At 36.9% G+C, this 21329-nt stretch overlaps 1 protein-coding gene across 2 annotated transcripts in view; it reads left to right on the top strand.

Moving 5' to 3' along the window:
* The window catches only part of sgms2a (sphingomyelin synthase 2a), a 109121-nt gene extending 88963 nt beyond the window's left edge, over window positions 1-20158 (top strand). For both annotated transcript variants that reach the window (XM_028805203.2, XM_051929958.1), the window contains 2 exons: window positions 12611-12777; window positions 17864-20158. In XM_028805203.2, the coding sequence (XP_028661036.2) occupies window positions 12611-12777; window positions 17864-18049 (353 nt within the window). In that variant the 3' untranslated portion in view covers window positions 18050-20158. The remainder of the gene's footprint in view (window positions 1-12610; window positions 12778-17863) is intronic.
* Window positions 20159-21329: the final 1171 nt, after the last annotated feature.

Below are 21329 nucleotides of genomic sequence, written 5' to 3' on the forward strand. Positions count from 1 at the left end.
TTGCAGTTCATCTAGAGAATGTCCTCCAAATAGATTTTGCCTACTTTACAGTGTAATAAAGGCTTTATTGCTTGCCTTTATGAGCCCTGTGTCATTTTCCAGTTTTGTCCCATCCTTGAACATTTTAGATCATCAGTGCTAGGCAGGATGAACGAAGGAGAAAGCAATACCACTGTGAAAGAGTGCAGAGAAGTGCAACCAGGCAGATTCCAGTGCTGCAGGAAATACGTTATGAGGAAAGATTAAAAGAGCTGAGCCTTTTCAGTTTAAGCAAAAGGAGATTAAGAGGAGATATGTTTTGAAGGTAATTAGTACAGTGAATTGAGACTGTTACTTTAAAATTAGTTCAGCAGGGATACTGGTACACAGTTAGAAACTTGTTAAGGGTAGATTTTCCACAGACATTAGAATGTTTTTCTTTTCACAGAGAACCATAGATACATGGTAACACATAAGTTATCAAATAGTGTGGTGTAGGACTCTATGTAGTCCGAAAGAAAACAGTTGGTATTGTATGATCCTGTTCCTTTACATCAGGCCCTGCACTGAATACAGATGTACAGTTTGCCCTTGTAAACCATAGTGGAAGAATATTTCAGATGATCTGTTTAACCATTTTTGACACCTTTTTGGAAATGGTGTGGAATACCAGTCCATCATATGGCACATTCACACATGGTGCCCTGAGACACAAAGAAAATGTCCAAACTCTACAAAGACAGTGAACAGGTGAAGAAATTTAAATTAGTTCACAGGAACTGTGAAATGACAGCTTACCACATTGTAGCTACACCACTCAGAGTACTTGCCGGTATCTTCATTTTCATTCTACATTTCCTATGTGTGGGTCAGGATGGCAACACTCTGAGCTGGATTATCCTCTCCACATCCATCTCAGCATCCTTTCCTCCAGCTCATCCTAGTGAATTCACAGCCAGTCCAGGACAATAGAATGATAGAACTCCTCCATTGTGTTCTAGCTCTACCTTTCTGCCTTCTCTCTGTGGACTGTACCTAGTACACTCCTTTTGCCATGGAGCATCCTAACTAATTTCATATCTGCCTGAACTGATTTCTCTGTATCTGGAGATGTTCTACTCGGATATCCTCATTTACTTCCAAACACCTCACCTTATCATGGAGTGTTAAGACCCAGCAACATTATACAGGAATCTGAATTTGGCCACTTGTGTTGGCAATCTCATTCTTTCCTGCACCAAAATGATTAGTTCACATTATCATTATTATTATTATTATGAATACTGAAACTAGTTGGCTGTATTAAAAAAATATAGGAAATCTAGACCATTAAGATATTGCTACAAGAGTATATTTTGTTGCAGTGCCAGCTAACCCATTAGGCGACCTAGGCAGCTGCCTAAGGCGCCATCTTAGGTGGGTAACCCCCAATTTAGCAAGCCACTTTCACTATGTCTTGGACAGTATGCACTGTGGCCTACATGCTCAACCTTCCCTTAAGAATGTACACCTTCTGCAGTGCTGGCACAAAATAGCCTTGTGATGTGGGGGATGGGAAAGGAGTCAAGGACAGGTGAATTTGGTGTGACCCAATTCTCCCATCAAAAAAATGCAATGTAAGTGAAGTGGCAACAAGAGGATGGGGACTCATCAAGGTGTGTTTCAAAATGATTCAGATGCTCAATACTACAAAAGGAAGTATAAAAGAGGCAAACTAAACACAGAGGTACGAGCATTTTGTCCTTGCATAAATGTAAGCCATATAAGCTCATTACACTAGATAATGTATGTGCAAAGTTAGCTTGCATGCTGATATTTTAGGGTAATCATGTTATTTTTTATTAAGGGTATGAGGAGAGTGAGGGAGCTAAGGATGGTAATTGATTCTCGACATATCTATTACAAGTAATAAACCTTTGATTTGATTTATTTTTATTTTTTTGGTTGGAAACAGTAGTACAGTAATCCCTCCTCCATCGCGGGGGTTGTGTTCCAGAGCCACCCGCGAAATAAGAAAATCCGCAAAGTAGAAACCATATGTTTATATGGTTATTTTTATATTGTCATGCTTGGGTCACAGATTTGCGCAGAAACACAGGAGGTTGTAGAGAGACAGGAACGTTATTCAAACACTGCAAACAAACATTTGTCTCTTTTTCAAAAGTTTAAACTGTGCTCCATGACAAGACAGAGATGACAGTTCTGTCTCACAATTAAAAGAATGCAAACATATCTTCCTCTTCAAAGGAGAGTGCGTCAGGAGCAGAGACTGTCATAAAGACAGAGAAAGCAAACAAATCAATAGGACTGTTTGGATTTTAAGTATGCGAAGCACCGCCGGCACAAAGCTGTTGAAGGCGGCAGCTCACACCCCCTCTGTCAGGAGCAGAGAGAGAGAGAGAGAACAAAAATCAATACGTGCCCTTTGAGCTTTCAAGTATGCGAAGCACTTTGCAGCATGTCGCTTCACTAAGCAGCTGCACAGAAGGTAGCAACGTCAAGATAATCTTTCAGCATTTTTAGACGAGCGTCCGTATCATCTAGGTGTGCGAACAGTCCCCCTGCTCACACCCCCTACGTCAGGATCAGAGAAAGCACAACAGAGAGAAAGAGAAAAGTAAGTTGGGTAGCTTCTCAGCCATCTGCCAATAGCGTCCCTTGTATGAAATCAACTGGGCAAACCAACTGAGGAAGCATGTACCAGAAATTAAAAGACCCATTGTCCTCAGAAATCTGCGAAACAGCAAAAAATCCGCGATATATATTTAAATATGCTTACATATAAAATCTGCGATAGAGTGAAGCCGCGAAAGGCGAAGTGCGATACAGCGAGGGATCACTGTAATCAATTTAAAGTCCCCAGTAACCTTTCAAAAAGTTGGTGTATAGATATTGCTTTTTCAATAATGGAAAGAAAATAAAACAACAAACAGCTCTATTTTTATCCAATTTTTATTTTTTCCCCTTTTAACACACATTTACTATTTTAACTCCTTTCTCATGACAATAGGAACAGCCAGACATGCAGGTAGACCTAGTTGTACATTCCACTGACTTAGCTTCCTCTGTTTTACCTGGTCTCACAAAACATCAAGCTGATGTGCTCTATTCATTAAAAACAGTTTAATGCTTTGTTGAGTGGACATCAGCAAAGTTGCTTGCACCTTCTGCCTTACTGAAACCTACATGACGGCTGTACAAGAGAGTAGTTTCGGCTTCTTATTCGTTGTGTCTGGGTTGAGAACAAGAATATTTATTTTTCAACTCATTTTTAAATAAATGCTTTTTAGTACATCTTTTTTGTGCATCAAGTTATGGTTGTGTGAGTTCACCACATCTACCAGTATTTTTAAACAGACCTGGGTGTAACAGCAACTGCCTGTGGCCTTCCATTTCCTGATTACATTCCTCACAGTTGAAACTGACAGTTTAAACCTCTGAGATAGCTTTTTGTAGCCTTCCCCAAAACCATGATACTGAACAATCTTTGTTTTCTGATCTTTTGAGAGTTGCTTTGAGGATCCCGTGTTGTCACTCTTCAGAGGAGAGTCAAAGGAAAGCACAACTTGCAATTGACCACCTTAAATACCTTTTCTCATGATTGGACACACCTGTCTATGAAGTTCAAGGGTTAACGAGCTAATTCAACCAATTTGGTGTTGCAAGTAATCAGTATTGAGCAGTTACATGCATTCAGATCAGCAAAATTACAAGGGGATCCAAATTTTTTGCACTGCCAATTTTTCACATTTGATTTAATTTCATACAACTAAATACTGCATCACTAAAAATCTTTGTTTGGAAAACGCCCCAGTACTCAGATGTTCCTAGGAAAGACATACCACTGTTATCTTTTTTTGTTGAAAGTAGAGTAAATTATTATGCAGGCTGAGAGGGCTTCCCAAACTTTTTCATATGACTATATATATGTATGTCTACAGTATATAAAGCAGACTGTGACACTCTTGCGGTCTTCTATGTATGTTATTCTGTTGATGCTTGGAACCTTTCTGGTGTGCTCCGTAAAATCAACCAACAGTTTTATCATGAAAAATCCGTAGTATTATTTGTTTGTCATTTAATTTGTTTTTGTTAACTATATTTTCATCTTGCATTATTCTTATTGTAACAGTGTTGTAGTGGTAATAGAATTAAATCAACCTAATAATATTAATCAGCATATAAAATCTTATTACTACACCACAAAACAAAAATCTGTTAAAAAACCTTAAAAAAGGCCTCGCTTTTCCCATCATTTTTAACACTACTTTGAATGTATTCCACAATTATATTTTGATTAAAATAGGCTATCTATTATATATAAGATAAGTAAGCAATTTATTTTTATCTACCATAAACATCCTATATTTATTTTGTGTATTCAGCGGCTCTCTTTGCAAGTGCACATGTTTAGTTTGCCATTACTTTGGTCTGTTGGTCTGGTTATTGACTTTGGCTTTCAGCACTAGAGAAAATGTTACAGGTAACCACGCTACTCTTAAGCCAGATGCTGCGGACAGACTGGTGTTTCTGTCACACAACTTGATGTTTCCTCAGTAGAATTTCATATTTGTTTTATTTTTTCTGATTATCTTTATATTGGCAATATTGGACAGAAGTTGAAGTTAGTAATTTGTTTAAAAATGTTACAGGTTTGGGTTTGTGGTATCTTTGTGCAATATATTCCTCTGCCGTATTTGACAGAACTTTGGATTTTTACACTATAGTACAGTATGTTAGAATTCTGTTTTTTCTTGTGTGCTGCACAATTCACCTTACAGCAGAGAAGTTTATGTTTATCCAGACTGTAATGTCAAAGTGAACTTTATTGTCATCTCAACCATATACAAGTATACAGATAGACGAAATTGCGAAGCTCAGGGTCCACAGTGTAACAACATGATGTGCAAATAATAAATTAAAAATAGAATTAAAATTTTAATCTAAAATTAAAACACAAACAAGACAAGACATTCTGCAAAGACAAGACAAAGAAGTACCAGCAATACTGACGTGTAGTTAGCAATATGAACATTGATGCAATGTATGGTATTTGCAATCTAGATACATAAATATAGTCAATAGATATGTAATATAATAAATAAATAATAGATATAGATAATACAGAAATTATCAGTGTATGATAATAGTTGTTTAAGACGTGTAAACAATGATAGGTCAGAATGTTTCACAGCAGAAGGATATCAAGAGATGTTCATGCCCTGTATTTCAATTATGATTAGTATTTTATTCCCTTTAGATTCATATCTTCTTTACATTACGAGTAAGAGTCTCTTTAAAATGCTCTCAATGTAATAGTTTTGTTAGTCTTAGTGCAATTTTTTTGTAAATCCTTCAGGCCACTTTGAAATGGTTTACTCATGCTTGCACTGTTTGATCTCTGTAATACTTTGACTGAGGATTTTAATGTGTTTGTGTTATTTTACTTTATGTGTATCTGTCTGTCTATCTACCTACTTATACATTGTATTAAACAAAGGCATCTGTGTTTATGACATCCATGGTTTGTGCATCTATTTTGGCATGGTGTTTTATTTGGAATGCCAGCAGTGAATTTTGCCTAAGGTTCCACATGGGCTTTGACCGACACTGAGTTATGCTCTCAGTCCTGACAAAACCCACATACTTTAACAAGACTCTATTTTTAATGTAGAGAAAAGCATTGTTATTTGTTTTAAATTATACCACAAACTATTTCCACGTGTTTATCACATTATTGTATGTTACAGATTTCTTGGCATCATTTTTGAAATTATCAAAGTATTCCTGAAAACCTGAGTTAAAGGACATTGTTGCTTTTTCAAATGACAGTTATCCTTATTGTATTGAACCTTTATTGTTTCCTCTTTGTTAGTGATCTGATTGAAGTCTGATCCAAGCCAATTGTGGCTGATATAGTGCACAATAAACTTCCGGCTAAATGATTGGGCACTACTCCGAGGAATCTGCAGCTTTCTAGTATGGCCTTTCCTGTTATTGTGGTTTTCAAATACATTATCTTTGAGTTGTTCTGGGAGCTCACTTGTATTCATTAGAGACGTATGCATTATAGTTCAGGTTTGTCTTATACATTAGGAAGTTTTTCATTACACAAAGAGCCATACACACTTATAAGCTACCAAGTAGTGTGGCAGACAGTAAGACTTTAGAGACCTTCAAAACTGGACTTGATGTTTTTTAGAAGAATTAAGTGGATATGACGGGTAAGCTTTATTGGACTTGAATGGCCTGTTCTTGACTAGGTTGTTCTAATGTTCTATATTTTGTATATAGGAAATTCTTGTGCATCTCTCCTATAACTAGCAAAAGTAGTACAATGCAAAAAAACAAAACAATGAATACAAAATCCCATACTGAATGCAACATATACTGTGAATCCTAGAAACACCCATTTACAGTATTTGTCAGTATGTATGGCTGTTGACTAATTGGGTGCATTCTTTATTCCCTATTTTATTTTGTTAAAGAATCAAAGCTGTCAAAAAGTATTGGAATCCGCAAGGGAAAACCTTGTTTGTTAGCCTTAACAGAGAAACAGTGTCAGGTGAATGATAAAAACAAAATTGGCTGTTAGTTTGGAGATCTGCTCTGCGGTAAAATGTCATCAAAATTGCAGGTGGGTGTAAGTTGGACCTTTTCTATACACATTGACTTAATTTTTAGATTAATCTACAGGGTGCTTTTGGTGAGCAAAGCTAAGAGACGGAAATTGTGGTTGCCTATGGTGAGATTGTCATTTTATGAACAAGTGGGAGAAATTATGCTGCATTCCATTTGCCTTGGATGTACGAGCTGGGAATGACATCACAAACGAGTTGATTGCGTTCCAGTAAGACATTTGGAAATCAATATGGATGCATCCAGGAAAACCCTTGTTGTGCTTGCTCCATAAGAATAAATATTAGTTAATTACAATACATTATGCTGTATTTTGCATATCTAAATGCCATAGCGACATGTCCACAAATTGAAATTTGACAGTACTATGTGTAGGACTGATTTAATGAGAACAAATGGCCATAAGTGCTAATAAACAGTATAATACCAAAGTATTCAATAAATTTTTGGTGTACATCACCATTTTGGATTGACATCATGATCTGAAATCGGACAAAATCGGACTTAACAGAACAGCCCAGAGTTTCTGAGTTGAAAATCCAATTGAAGGGGGTGTTCCAGTTGAAAGTTTTGACTGGGAACTCAGAAATTCCGACTTCCCATTTCAAATGAAACGTAGCATTAGACCCCACACTCTGCTAAGAAGGCCGATTCAAGAAGCTTTATTAGCATTATGAGGAGAATGATGAGACCCTCACCTAAACAGATCAGTGGCTGTTCTGAACAGTCATCCCAAAACTGGTCATTTTCTACTATTATTGCACAAACTTTGCATAAGACGCATGCATTGATCAGAGGTAGTCTTATGGTAGAACGCAGGACTTCATTAGTTTTCTGTTTTGTTAATGGAAAGCCAACAGATTTGACTCTACAGCAATGACAGAAATGAATGCCATGTGTGCGGGACTTGGGTATGTACATAAAGACTTTTGTCCAGGAGAAGTTCTGGTAAACCATTTGATAACTCAACAAGGGTAGTCAATATGGTACCCTGGCTTTTTTGAGTGTGGGTAGGGAAACATTGACCTGAAGATGTGAAGGGAACACTTTAAGGAAGTTAGTAATTTAAAGATTTTGCAGAATAAAAAGGTGACAGTGTTTTTTATTGTTACATACAATTTTAAACCTCATATTTTAAGCAGAGTCCAAGCAATAGTAAATGCAAACCTTTATCGTAGTCCTCTAGCCAGCCAAATTTAGTTAATTCTCAGCTTTAGCCATTTTGAAAAAGTTGAAGTATTCAAAAAAAGCATGGCTTATGTAGATAGAGTGTTTATATAAGCAGCCTTACTTGCCAGTTGTCAGCCTTTACAAAGATGTATATCTCACGCTTGATTTTCTTGAGTACTAGCATAGTTTCACAAACATTGTAAAAATAGGTTTTATCTGAACACATCTTTTTTCTGAGTTTTTAAGGTTAGGAAGACAAACATTTTGAGGTAAGACTATTTTACTCACTAATCAAGGCACTGAAGAGTGGCAAATTTTGCAGATTGATTAGAACAAGCAAGTAAATATTTCACTGTATTCTGTACCTGGGACAATAATGACCCTATTAACCTATTTAGCAAACTCAGTTGCAGAGCTGTTTAGTCATTAAGTCCTGATATTCAGACTGACAGAATGTGCATGTAAAAAACATGCAGTTTTCTTCTTTTTTTTTTTTTTTTTGTGAAGTACAATTTCTTTAACAAAATCCAGGCAGGCAGAGTTAGTCTACAAGCCATGCCAGTTCTGGAGAAAAGTGACAGATTTTTTTTTTTCTCCCACAAATGGTATTTCTTGTTTAACACAGGTAAGTGGTACTATGCAAGTATTGTTGGCTTTTGCATTGTTGGGACAAGCAAGTAAGGCAGATATAGGAAAATATGTATTAATATGAGAAGAAGAATTGATTGATTGATGTTAGTCAGTTACTTAATTATCATTCATGCCTTTGGCAATGTCATTAATTAATTATATAATTTGGTATGGTTCACTTTATTTTCCTTGCTTTCCTATGCTGTAGGAGGGGTTTTCAGTTGTTAGACATCTGTCAAGGTAACTGAAGCACAATCATTTTAGTAAACAGAATAGTATAATTTATTGATAAACTCAAGGATTATAGAAATATGATAACTGCTGTGGAGTGTAGAGGGGCACTCCAGCTCCCCAAACATGATATAGACAGGCTCGGACACAAGTATAAAATGAATGAAAGAGATTTATTGTGGGAAACTCTTCTAGAAAGCGACTACAATACCTGGCATGCCTTGCAGACAACCATGCAGGGATCACAGGGGAGACAAAGTCCTGTGTAAGCTGTCACCCCCCTGTCCTTCTAGATTGAGGGCATCTCAGCTGAGCCAGGCTGCTGGCCATCCCTCACACTGCATATATATCAATGAAGAAGGCAGGACACAAGACAAACATAAGTCACAGATAGTTTTTACGATACCAGAGCTCTTGCACTTTAAGCAGCCGGTACTGGGCCGAGTGATTGCTTAAAAATCTTTTGCCATGTCATACAGGTGAACTGTTCCACACACCAACACACAATACCTCTTTTGCAAGCGACGGGTGTCGACTTCACACTCCTAGTAATCAAATTGTTATAATATTTATGGTTGACTTTTATTTTGGTATGAAATCAAACTTGTGGTGTTTCATAAATTGTCACAAAAATATTTGAAAAAATCATAACTATTCTTTATAAGGAATACCCAAGTGTTACGCATCAATCAAAAAATCCTGACCGATAGCTTTCAACCATTGTGATGAATACTCCCACCAACAAGTAAACACTATACACTGCTTTTCTGATTTTTCGTGTGCTCTCACATATTACTTCACAAAAAAACACCAAATATCTATAAGTGACACATCAGTACTTACTGTACATTCTCCTGATAAAAATTCCAAGCACATTATTGTGTGATGCATAAATCATTAGATATCCTCTAAATAAGCAAAGTCGTGAAGCAACCTTTGGCAAGTACCACCTCACATTTCTGGGTCATTAGGTTGGACTCAATAGGTCACACACTCGCAAACTTTATACTGTTGGAAGGCAGTGACTGTGATGTCTCCAACGATATGTAGATGTCCATATATAGAAATAATGAGACAGAGCTGATGGCGTGCATAATGAAAAAATGTACTGTTTGAAGCAGGAGCTAACAATGTAAATAGGTTCATGTAAATGTGTATGTGAGGTAGGGGGGTACATGGGTGTAAGAGTATATTAGGGGATGGGGTTCAGAGTTTTTATATGATTCATTGTTTTATGTGTAATAAAACCATTCTGAACCTGGATCCCCATTTGGAGAGGTTTTGGATAGAGGAGGGATACCATGGTGCCAAATGCTGTAACTATTTATTTCTTTGTGTTATCAGCATGAAACTGTAGACAGGTACAGTTGACTTGTCTGGGAGCACCTCTGAGGTGAAAAAAACTGCCCTGGCATTACTTGTACATTTGTGAGAAAAGTACTTCATAAATGTAAAGAATTAATATTATACTGTATCAGAAAACAAAAATTTGAAAATATTACTGCGAGTGCCTGCCACAACCCCCCCACGCCTCCCCCCCAATATTTAGCAGCAATTTATAAGTAAAGGAATGTTTAAATTTGACACAAATACAGATTTTATCACATTTTAGAAGTTATCTGTCAGATTTTAGTGAAAAATTGACTGCCCTGCCTTTATTTTTTGAATTATAAGGCTTTATTTTGAGGTACCCTCCTCAGGTGTAGATTGCTGAAAAATGCCCCCAGAGTGTAGGGGGTTTTCAGGATGATGTCCAGTGCAGTGTGGAGTTAAATGCATGATTGCTTGGGGTTCAAATGGGGGACTCTTCTTGTGTGTTACATGATCATTTGTCAGTGGTGTGGTATGATGCTGCCTTTCTCGACTCACTGTTAAGCTCTTTGCAGTGCCCGCTGCAATTTCATATGGAAAAGTGTTACTCTTTCTGACACAAGAGTGTAGGTGTTTAAGTTCCCTTCTTAAAGTAATGGCTGCTTTTCCATCTCCTCAGACTGGGCTCAGTCAGTGGCACAGATCTGGGCTTGGCAGAGTGGCTCTTAGAGCTAGTTTGGGATGACCAGCTCCAAGGCTGTATGAAGAGTACCTTCCATGCTGAAGAAAGTTTGTGAGCTTTTTGCTATGCAGAGAGTGGGCGGCGTCTCACTCCAAAGATAGTGGACTGTCAACTTCTGGGTACCCCAAAGTGAAGAGATCATCAGCTTTTAGCTCCCCAAAGGGGCAGAAGAAATGAAGTTTTGAAGAAAGGTGTACCTTTTAGTGGTTGGAGCAAAGTCACTTCCAGTTATAGATCCAGTGCCTACTTCTATGTGTGCTGTTTTGTCCATCAGGTCCAGCCAGAGTTCAGTTGCAGCTACAAGCCTAAAATAAATGTAACTTTGGGCACTTTTCTTCTGCAGCAATCTCTGCAGAGGTGTCGGTTCAATACTGATTTAGACCTTTGTTATCAGATGAAGTACAGTGCTGACCAAAGTGCTGGCAGAGCTGCAGATCAACTATTCACTTCAAAATTCACTCTGCAGCTGAATTTCTGAATCCTTGTTAAATCTGCTGTCTTAACAGGTCTTGAGTGCCATTAAAAGCCTGGTAAAATGGGCAATGCCCACTTTGTCCTTCATAGAACAGGATAAAAACACAGCACTGACTCCCGCAAATTTGTAATGGCCTCTTGACACTACACGTACCTGTGTGATCACAAAGTGTACATGCAGGTGTCAGTGTCCAGTGACGATAAACCAGTAATCATTAGAAAATGTTTGACAAGGATAATTTCTATATTTGAATAGTATAATTTTGATTCTTTTAATTGTAATATTTTCAGATTTTTTTGTTTTAATAACTGAGCTTGTGCTATTAATTTACATTAACATAATAAAAACAAAAATTAAAAAAAAAAAGCTTTAATTATATAAACAATCAATTTTTCCTCTGTTGTCTTCACTTTTAGCGTCAAGTTATAAACTAAATATGTGTGTTTTCAGGTTGTAGAGTAATAAAGTGAAATACAAACAGCTACTGTATTTTGTTTTAAACACATTGTTTACTGCAGAAATCTCATCTTGCATTCAAGGTAATTGAGTTTGTCAAGGGAGTCTTTTCCCTGTGCCATTTTACTTCTAAGAAGGACCAGGATTGATGCAAATCACAAAAGGAGGGCAGGGAGCTATTCCTTTAGCATCTTGTGGTCTAAGGATGCCAAAAAATGTTTTTTGCATTTTAAGTGATGAATCACAGTGTCTAATGTTAATGTAAAGAATTTGGGTGCTTACTATATAATACATTTGTGATAAAAACAAAGCAGGTTTACTGTAAAATAACATTTTACATGTAGGAAGGAAAATAATTTCCTAGTAGGCAGTTTAAACCTAGAAACACTTTGTTTGAAAAAGACTTCAGTTTAAACCGTCCACTTCCAGCTGCAAAAGTAATTTAAGAGATCAAAACTGAAGGATGGTGTGCTGCACTTACCTCTTGGTGATTAAAGTGTATGTCTGGAGAAGTTATTTTTAAAATGTATAACACACTTTTAAGATGGTATTCTGGATGCTGTGTAATACTTTTGCTTCCATCAAAGGAGGACATAACACCAAAAAGGAATAAGAAGGATTTCTTTTATTTTTTATTATTATTATTATTATTAATATTACAAAGAAAATATGACAAGTTTATTGCTAGTTCTCACTTTCAAATAAAGCATTAAAAAACAGGTTAAGATGAGGTTTAATATGAAACACTTTATACCAAGAAATCAAAATATTTGAAGCCAATTGTGGGTCATTGCCATGCAAATAGATCACCTGATTACTTTTAGATTAAAGGAAATGAGTGAGGTTTGCGGTCCTTGGTAAGATATTTTCTTATGCTTACATTTGTAAACTGTGAATTTTCAAATGTGCTGATGAATGCAGAGGCAGTTGAGCTTTCATTTACTATTTAAGATTTTCTTTCACTATTCCTTTTCCAGATTCACCTTGCCGCTTCTGGTGGTATCATATCTGCTGCTGGCTTCTGAGTGCAGTGGGAGTGCTGTGTATTCTGGTGGCACATGAGCACTACAGTGTTGATGTGGTGATTGCTTACTTCATCACAACTCGACTTTTCTGGTGGTACCACACCATGGCCAACATACAGGTATATTTTGCAATTAAATAAGATAGACATGGCAAACTGATTTTGTGTAGACTGTTTCTCTTTAATTAACACGAAAACTTAAAGGAGCAAAAGAAAAATCATGGAGGTCAGGGTTTCCCCAGTGTGCTGAACAGAAAAGTAAATGTTTATTATGAAGTGATTAAAAAGTGACAAGGCACTCAAAGTTTAAAATAACAGAGCATGCTGTTCACTTTGTTGTTCTTCTTTATGACAGAGAAGAATATAATGCTGCATAACTCATACTGAGGGCGGCACAGTGGGTAGCGCTGCTACCTCGCAGTTAGGAGACCTGGGTTCACTTCCCGGGTCCTCCCTGCGTGGAGTTTGCATGTTCTCCCCGTGTCTGTGTGGGTTTCCTCCGGGTACTCTGGTTTCCTCCCACAGTCCAAAGACATGCAGGTTAGGTGCATTGGCGATCCTAAATTGTCCCTAGTGTGTGCTTGGTGTGTGTGTGTGCCCTGCGGTGGGCTGGCACCCTGCCCGGGGTTTGTTTCCTGTGTTGGCAGGGATTGGCTCCAGCAGGACCCCCGTGACCCTGTAGTTAGGATATAGCGGGTTGGATACTGGATGGATGGATAAATCATACTGATTTTGGGAATATTTTCTGGTTTATGTCCTGATTTTCATTTGCTTGAAACAGATAGGGGGTAACTCACTAGTATCAGAGTAAAATGTTTATAGGCTTTACTCACAGATCACTCATATTTTAAGTTGTTCATTACATTTAACACATATCTTTAACCAAGCTGTTCCATATGACAAAACGTAGTTGGGTTAAGTACACAAAATATAGATAAATGAAAACTAAATTGGGTAATTTCATGTAAAAGTTGTGTTTTCTCACAGGTTCTCTCTTTAGTAAATTCAACAGATTAAAAATTATCTTTAGGAATAAGCTGCATGTCTTATATTTATTGTGACATCCCTTCCTTAGCTTACATCATGGTACTCCAGTTGTTAAGTACTGTATAAAACCTTTTGAACAGTTTTTTTCACTCCATTCCTGAATGTAAGACCTTTATTAGATCTAACATCGTTCTCATCCTTTTCATGCAACTAAAATTCGGTGTCTCCACAGTTTTCCTGGAAATGAGGCCCCTCTGTAGTGTTCTGTTTTCTTTGAACCTTTTTACAGGATTCCAATAAAAATCAGCTACTCCAAGGGCAATGACAGCATTACCACCTTTGATTTACATCTTGTTTTTCTGGGGACACACATCAATGCTTTCCTGGAGTCTTTAATTGATCTTTGCATAGTCCCTGGAGACAGAGATTTCTCCATGTCTGCTACTTGTGTTTTCCAAAAAAAATGGAGTTGACAAAAAGAGCTGTGTCACTATCTGAAAAGAAAACCGTTGCCTGATATTGATTAAAAATGATTTGTTGGTGCCATACAAAATGATTGTTGTTGTTTCATCATATTTGAAGTGTAAAAGTATGGCAATCAAACAAAGGTTTCAGTGAAAAAATGAAGCAATTGTAAAGTCTGTTCAATCACAAATACAATCAATCTCATATATCACAGAAACTAGTAAGATTTGTAATCCTAAACCACATTAAAACTGACCCTTGCACAAAGCAAAGGCCTAATTAGTAATAAAATAAGGCGCACTACGTTTCACAGCCTCCTATAAATTAAAAACAAACTGTACTCTTTTCCAGATTCATTTTTAAATCTAGAGATCTTATAAAACAGTATTGGAGATAGTGGACAGCCTTGTCAGGTTCAATGTTCTAATCTGAAATAATCTCAAGTTCATATTGTTTACTCGTAATGTCTGGGTTTGAGTAATGTAAACTGATCCATTTCTGTGCCAATCCCATATTTGTGCAAAACAGTGAAGAGATGTCCCCATGTACACTATTGAGAGCTTTTCTTTGTCTAGATACGCTCAACTTTCTGTGAGATTGCATGCTGAAGTAGTGTACATACAGTACATCCAATAAGTGGTGAACATTTGATGGTACCCGCCAGCCTTTAACAACTCAAATTTGTTCTTGTGATATTATTGTAGGGAACACTAAATTATTTTTGCTTGAACTTTGCCCAATACCTTGACATCACTTTTCAGTAATGAGATTGGTTTTTAACCTGCACATTCCAAATGGTGTCTATTTTTCTTTGAGTTCTGGGGTATGTTTCGTAACACTAAGTATTTTCCTATGTTACACTTAAGATCGTTCATTAATTACCGATCGTTTCCTGAAAGCCTTCGTAACTAAAGAGCATTTATAACTAAAGTAAACAAAATTGTTTAACTTTAAAAAAAATATATATATATTTTATTAAGAGGATCACACATGCTTGTTTGATTGTTGGTTCATTAACAAGTGGAGTTTACAGGCTTACAGGTTCATTCCTGCTGCTTTTGTAATTAGTAGCCAATGAGTGATTTTGCTTTAACTTTGATTCACTTTGAGTTTCCAAAACTTAAATTGTTTATTTTTTCCTTTCCCAGCTGCCAGTTAACAACACGTACTGAGTTGCTCTTGTACTGTACAGCCAAGGTTTTGTGTAGCTTCACTTAGGTGTGTTCATTACCCAAATCAGCTTTTTTTGGCCTGGTTTTTATTAATAAAACTCCATCCAATGCAATTATGGTATCTTGTTAACTTCTATTTTTTTTTAGCTGCCATCTGTTGTATAACACCTTTATACATATAAGTAGGGCTCCTCAGTTATATCCTGGAAGTCTGCCGTGGATGCAGGTTTTCACTTTAACTAATTTCTTAATTAGACCTAATTTATTTACTATTAAAGCAATATATTTTTTAGATTTACTTTTAGTTAACTCATTTGTTATGATTCATCCTTCACTGCCTATTTAAAAGTATCTGCTTTTTAGGTTTTAATTGTTGCCTGTTTTCTTAACCAGTCATCAGTTAATAATGTGGTGCAAATGACAAAGGCCGCACCAACTCTCCAGTTAAGGTGCTTCCATTTAAACCTGGGTTTGAGTATCATGAGGTATCTGTATTAATACAATATTTTAAAATAAATGAGACAAGGGAGGGACCATGCGTACAAATCTGTTCCTGACTACAAAACATATGAATAAATTTCTGAAAAAATGAAAAAAATCTACATTTTGGAAGAATGAAATCACTAACAAGCCACATAATGAAATACCAAGTTTCATTTTCTGCTAGGCCTGGCTTACAGTTTGGTCCATAAATATTTGGACAGAGACAACTTTTTTATAATTTTGGTTCTGTACATTACCACAATGAATTTTAAATGAAACAACTCCGATGCAGTTGAAGTGCAGACTTTCAGATTTAATTCAGTGGGGTGAACAAAACGATTGCATCAAGATGTGAGGCAACTAAAGTATTTGTTTTAACACAATCCCTTCATTTCGGGGGCTCAAAAGTAATTGGACAATTGACTCAAAGGCTATTTCATGGGCAGGTGTGGGCAAGTCCGTCATTATGTCATTATCAATTAAGCAGATAAAAGGCCTGGAGTTGATTTGAGGTGTGGAAGATTTTGCTGTGAATAGACAACATGCGGTCAAAGGAGCTCTCCATGCAGGTGAAAGAAGCCATCCTTAAGCTGCAAAAACAGAAAAAACCCATCCGAGAAATTGCTACAATATTACGAGTGGCAAAATCTACAGTTTGGTACATCCTGAGAAAGAAAGCAAGCACTGGTGAACTCAGCAACGCAAAAAGACCTGGACGTCCACGGAAGACAACAGTGGTGGATGATCACAGAATCATTTTCATGGTGAAGAGAAACCCCTTCACAACAGCCAACCAAGTGAACAACACTCTCCAGGGGGTAGGCGTATCGATATCCAAGTCTCCCATAAAGAGAAGACTGCATGAAAGTAAATACAGAGGGTGCACTGCAAGGTGCAAGCCACTCATAAGCCTCAAGAATAGAAAGGTTAGATTGGACTTTGCTAAAGAACATCTAAAAAAGCCAGCACAGTTCTAGAAAAACATTCTTTGGACAGATGAAACCAAGATTAACCTCCACCAGAATGATGGCAAGAAAAAAGTATGGAGAAGGCGTGGAACAGCTCATTATCCAAAGCATACCCCATCATCTGTAAAACACGGTGGAGGCAGTGTGATGGCTTGGGCGTGCATGGCTGTCAGTGGCACTGGGACACTAGTGTTTATTGATGATGTGACACAGGACAGAAGCAGCCAAATGAATTCTGAGGTGTTCAGAGACATACTGTCTGCTCAAATCCAGCTAAATGCAGTCAAATTGATTGGGCGGTGTTTCATGATACAGATGGACAATGACCCAAACATACAGCCAAAGCAACCCAGGAGTTTATTAAAGCAAAGAAGTGGAAAATTCTTGAATGGCCAAGTCAGTCACCTGATCTTAACCCAATTGAGCATGCATTTCACTTGTTGAAGACTAAACTTCAGACAGAAAGGCCCACAAACAAACAAACAGCAACTGAAAGCCACTGCAGTAAAGGCCTGGCAGAGCATTAAAAAGGAGGAAACCTGGTGATGTCCATGAGTTCAAGACTTCAGGCTATCATTGCCAGCAAAGGGTTTTCAACCAACTATTAGAAATGAACATTTTATTTCCAGTTATTTAATTTGTCCAATTACTTTTGAGCCCCTGAAATGAAGGGATTGTGTTAAAAAAAAAAAAATGCTTTAGTTGCCTCACATTTTTATGCAATCGTTTTGTTCACCCCACTGAATTAAAGCTGAAAGTCTGCACTTCAACTGCATCAGAGTTGTTTCATTTACAATTCATTTTGGTAATGTACAGAACCAAAATTAGAAAAAAGTTGTCTGTCCAAATATTTATGGACCTAACTGTATAACAAAACTGTTCAAAATGAAAACCTGGAATCACTGCGGCCCTCCAGGAGTGTTATTGAGAACCCCTGCATATAAGTGTCTATAACTTTACAAAATGTGTTTTTTATTTATCTGTTGATGATTTTAGGGATGGCCCTGTGGTTGATATTAATGTAATGCAACAAAACAGCTTTTTCTGAATATTCACATTTGCAGAGAGACAACTCATTATGACAGCACTGAATGAAGCTTTTTTTTTTGTTTTCCCCTTTGCCTTTCACAGACATTGAAGTCCTCACCTCATAACTATCTTTCACGCAGCTGGTGGAACCCAGTCTTCCGTTTCTTTGAGAAGAATGTACAGACACAAGTTCCGTGTGCCTACTCCTGGCCCATTACTTGGCCTCCAAGCTGCCTGAAGACATCATGTAAAAGTTATTCAATGGTTCAGAGTGCCAGGAGACAATGAAGCTGAACTTCTGGTTACGATTGTGCCATTGTAAATGGCTTTATAAAGGTGTTTTTGTTTGTTTTTTTAATTGATGTTTGAGTTCCCTTTCACTGAGTTCTAAACAATAGAAAGGAACTCAAGACCAAAGTGCTAGCAGATCATGCCAAAGACTGAAAAAAAAATACTTGATAAGAATTTGCACACAAACATTTATTTGGTGTAAAGCTATCACATGCAAAATGTCTGTGAATTTTACCAGACTGTTGGAAAAATGAACAGAGTGTGGTTTCCATTTGTTTTTTCCTATTACTTGTGATATAGTATGCCCTTAAGATGAAATAATGCTTAGTGTCTTTGGTTTATAAAACAGAACTAAAGTATTAACTTAAACTTGGAAGGTCTAAATATACACACACACACACTTCCCACAAAGCCAGCCCATGTTCTGCATCTCACAATTGTAGACGTTTGTTTGCATGCTGTGCCGCAATTTTTGTTGTCAGTAAACACTCCAGACTCTGGTATTCCCTGGTTTGCCCGAGTTTGCCACTTCCTTAAGATGCTCACTTATTTTATTCTGTTACACAATTTTTGCTGCAGCACTGACTTTTTTGCACATAAACAGTTTCATATTACAGTAAATTCTTTGTAGACATCCTAATTTATTTATTTTTTTCAACTAGTGAGACCTCCAGTTGATGATTGTGTCTTATTGTCTGCACTCTGAGGTGACTGGAATGTAAGAGTTGTTGTGCTAGCTGCCCTCAAACTGGGGGACATATCTACATGGAATCACACCACCATTCCTTTGTTTTCCAACAGTGTTAAATATTAAAAGGTCTATTCTTATTTTAAAAAAATGTAAATGAAGTGTAATTATATTTTTTCCTTGATTAAGGATTTCAATTTCAGGATGCATTTTTTTTTACCTAAATGCCTTAAGTGAAGCCTCATTTTAAAGATTCTGCTTGCTTCACATGCTGACACAATCTTGTAATTGTTTATTGTATAAGATTCTTACTTGTTTTTAAAAGGTTGATTTTATCTTTGTCTTTCTCTAGATAGACTAATTTCTTAAACTGTTCTTATTTACAGCAATTCTTTATTTAAGAAGTGTACTCATTTTAGGGATGGCTCAGGTGAGGCTTCAATTACCATGTATTTAACTGTATTTTATCATACATGGTCGTGAGATTTGACATTTTAGAGGGGACCTTCGTCCGCTGCCGCTGGCATACATGGCGTGAGACTGTTTTGGCCAAAGCAGCATTATAAAATAAATCCTAGAGCAGAGTTTTCTACTTTTGAAGCTGAACATTATAAGTCAGTATTACTCAAACTATACTGTTTTGCTTCCTATTCACTTTAAATAAAAAAACTGATTGTTGGATGTTCATTTCTTCAGTGTTAGAGAGAGCAGTTTACCATAATATATGTCGCACAGTAGCTGAGATCCTTATGTCTTTCAGGTTTCTGTTGCTAGTAATGGCCATGCAATAACAAATGACACTACTTTAATCAATTTCTAAATGAAATGGTTTCTGATCCCTAATTCATTGTATAAAGCAAACTATTTGTGGTTTTAGTGACTTTTGTAAAAGTTTGTAGGAAAGTATTGCATAAAGCACAAAAATGTTCTATTTATTAATCTCGCCAATTCCTCATCACAGAGGAATCACAGCAAAACTGTAGCCTTGCTGGTGGTTTGGTGACTATTGACCCAGGACAGCAGTTGGCCAAAAAAGCAGGATGGACACTTCCTGTAGAGTAGCCGTTACAAAGGAAGGGGAATGGTTAGTGTTCTCTGGAAAAAGTGTTTGTGCAAACGCAAAGGTTGTACTGTATGTGTAAGGTTTCCTGATCTATCTCGTTTGAAAGTTTCATGTGTTGTGTTGTTAAGACTTTGTAGCAGTAGTGGAGTATATCAACAATTCTTGTATACTGTCTATTAAGGTTTAGTTATCTAGTGAGCGCTTTACAGAATTTTAAACTATGGAAGATGAATCTAAGTAAAGCTTTAGGCGTTTCCATCTCACCACTTATTTGAATTATTTTGTCTGTATAACTGTTTCTTCATTGTAAAATGTGCAAATTATTTTAAATAGTACTTTTTTAATCTAAAGATTACATATATACATTACCCTTTTTCCTTCAATGAAAACTTAGAATTTGTCATTTTATGTGCCTTAAGGGAGTCAATCTATTGCTCAGTACCTTATGCTAATGATGATTTTTATATTTTAAAGTATACTTTCAATTATTTATAAAAAATAAAACTGATCATATATTTAAACTCAAGTTTCTTAAAACATTCCCCGTCTCCATTTTCCACTGTTTACAGTTATGTGTGTGAGACCACTTTGGCCAGCAGATGGCAGAAGCTGATCAATTTACAGGGGCTAAGTGCCTACCTGCTGGTTTCTCTGGCAAGGATCTGATAAGACGCAAGGACTGGTCACTGCTTGTTAATGTGTCCTCTCATTTGTACACTGCCGTTTTTTTAGCTATCCCAAGAAAACTGGACAACAAACTACAGTATTTGGTCAGAGAATTTTATTCCAACTCCTTACTGTGCTTTCTTCTCACGTAAATTGTGTATTTTCAATTTATTCCTAAAGGACAGCTATCATAAAATATTTTTCTGAAGTCTTAGAGAACACCACCATCCATATCATTCTTCCCACCAGACATAAACAAACAACCCATTAATAAATACTCCTACCAAATATATTTTTCTTTATACATTACTTTCCTCACATTAGTTTGTAGTGATGGCAGAGAAAACATTTTTATCTCATGCTTTCATGGAAAATAGAGTTTCTGATAGAACAGGCCCCACCAAGCTGGCTGCATCTGATGAACAGTATTTCAAGGTGACTTCATTAAGGGGCAGCAGGAAATCCAGTGAAATGCTTTCTTAATGTCTGGCAGCAAAGTATACACTTTGATCAGGCAATGTCAATTAGGGATTTTACATTTGTTTTAAAAAACTGTATAGATCTTCCACATACTATTGGCGAGGAGCCTTGTTTAACTTCAAATGGACAATACATCATATGCTTCGGAGTAGTGAATCTTGAATTTGACTTTGGTGAGGAGCACTGAGTTCAGTCCTGTTCTCCCATACCTGGACCTGGGAAAAATCCCAAGTTGCCATTACTTGGTCAGAGTGTTTTGGTATCAAATGACTGCCAGACACTAAGCAGGCATTTCAGTGTATTTCCTTCTGCCGCTTAAAGTCACTTTCAAGTAGGATTCATCAGATGCCTTTGTATGCCCTCCACTCCTTTTTTGTGTC

This window comes from Erpetoichthys calabaricus, chromosome 7, assembly GCF_900747795.2.
Source record: "Erpetoichthys calabaricus chromosome 7, fErpCal1.3, whole genome shotgun sequence".
NCBI lineage: Eukaryota > Metazoa > Chordata > Cladistia > Polypteriformes > Polypteridae > Erpetoichthys > Erpetoichthys calabaricus.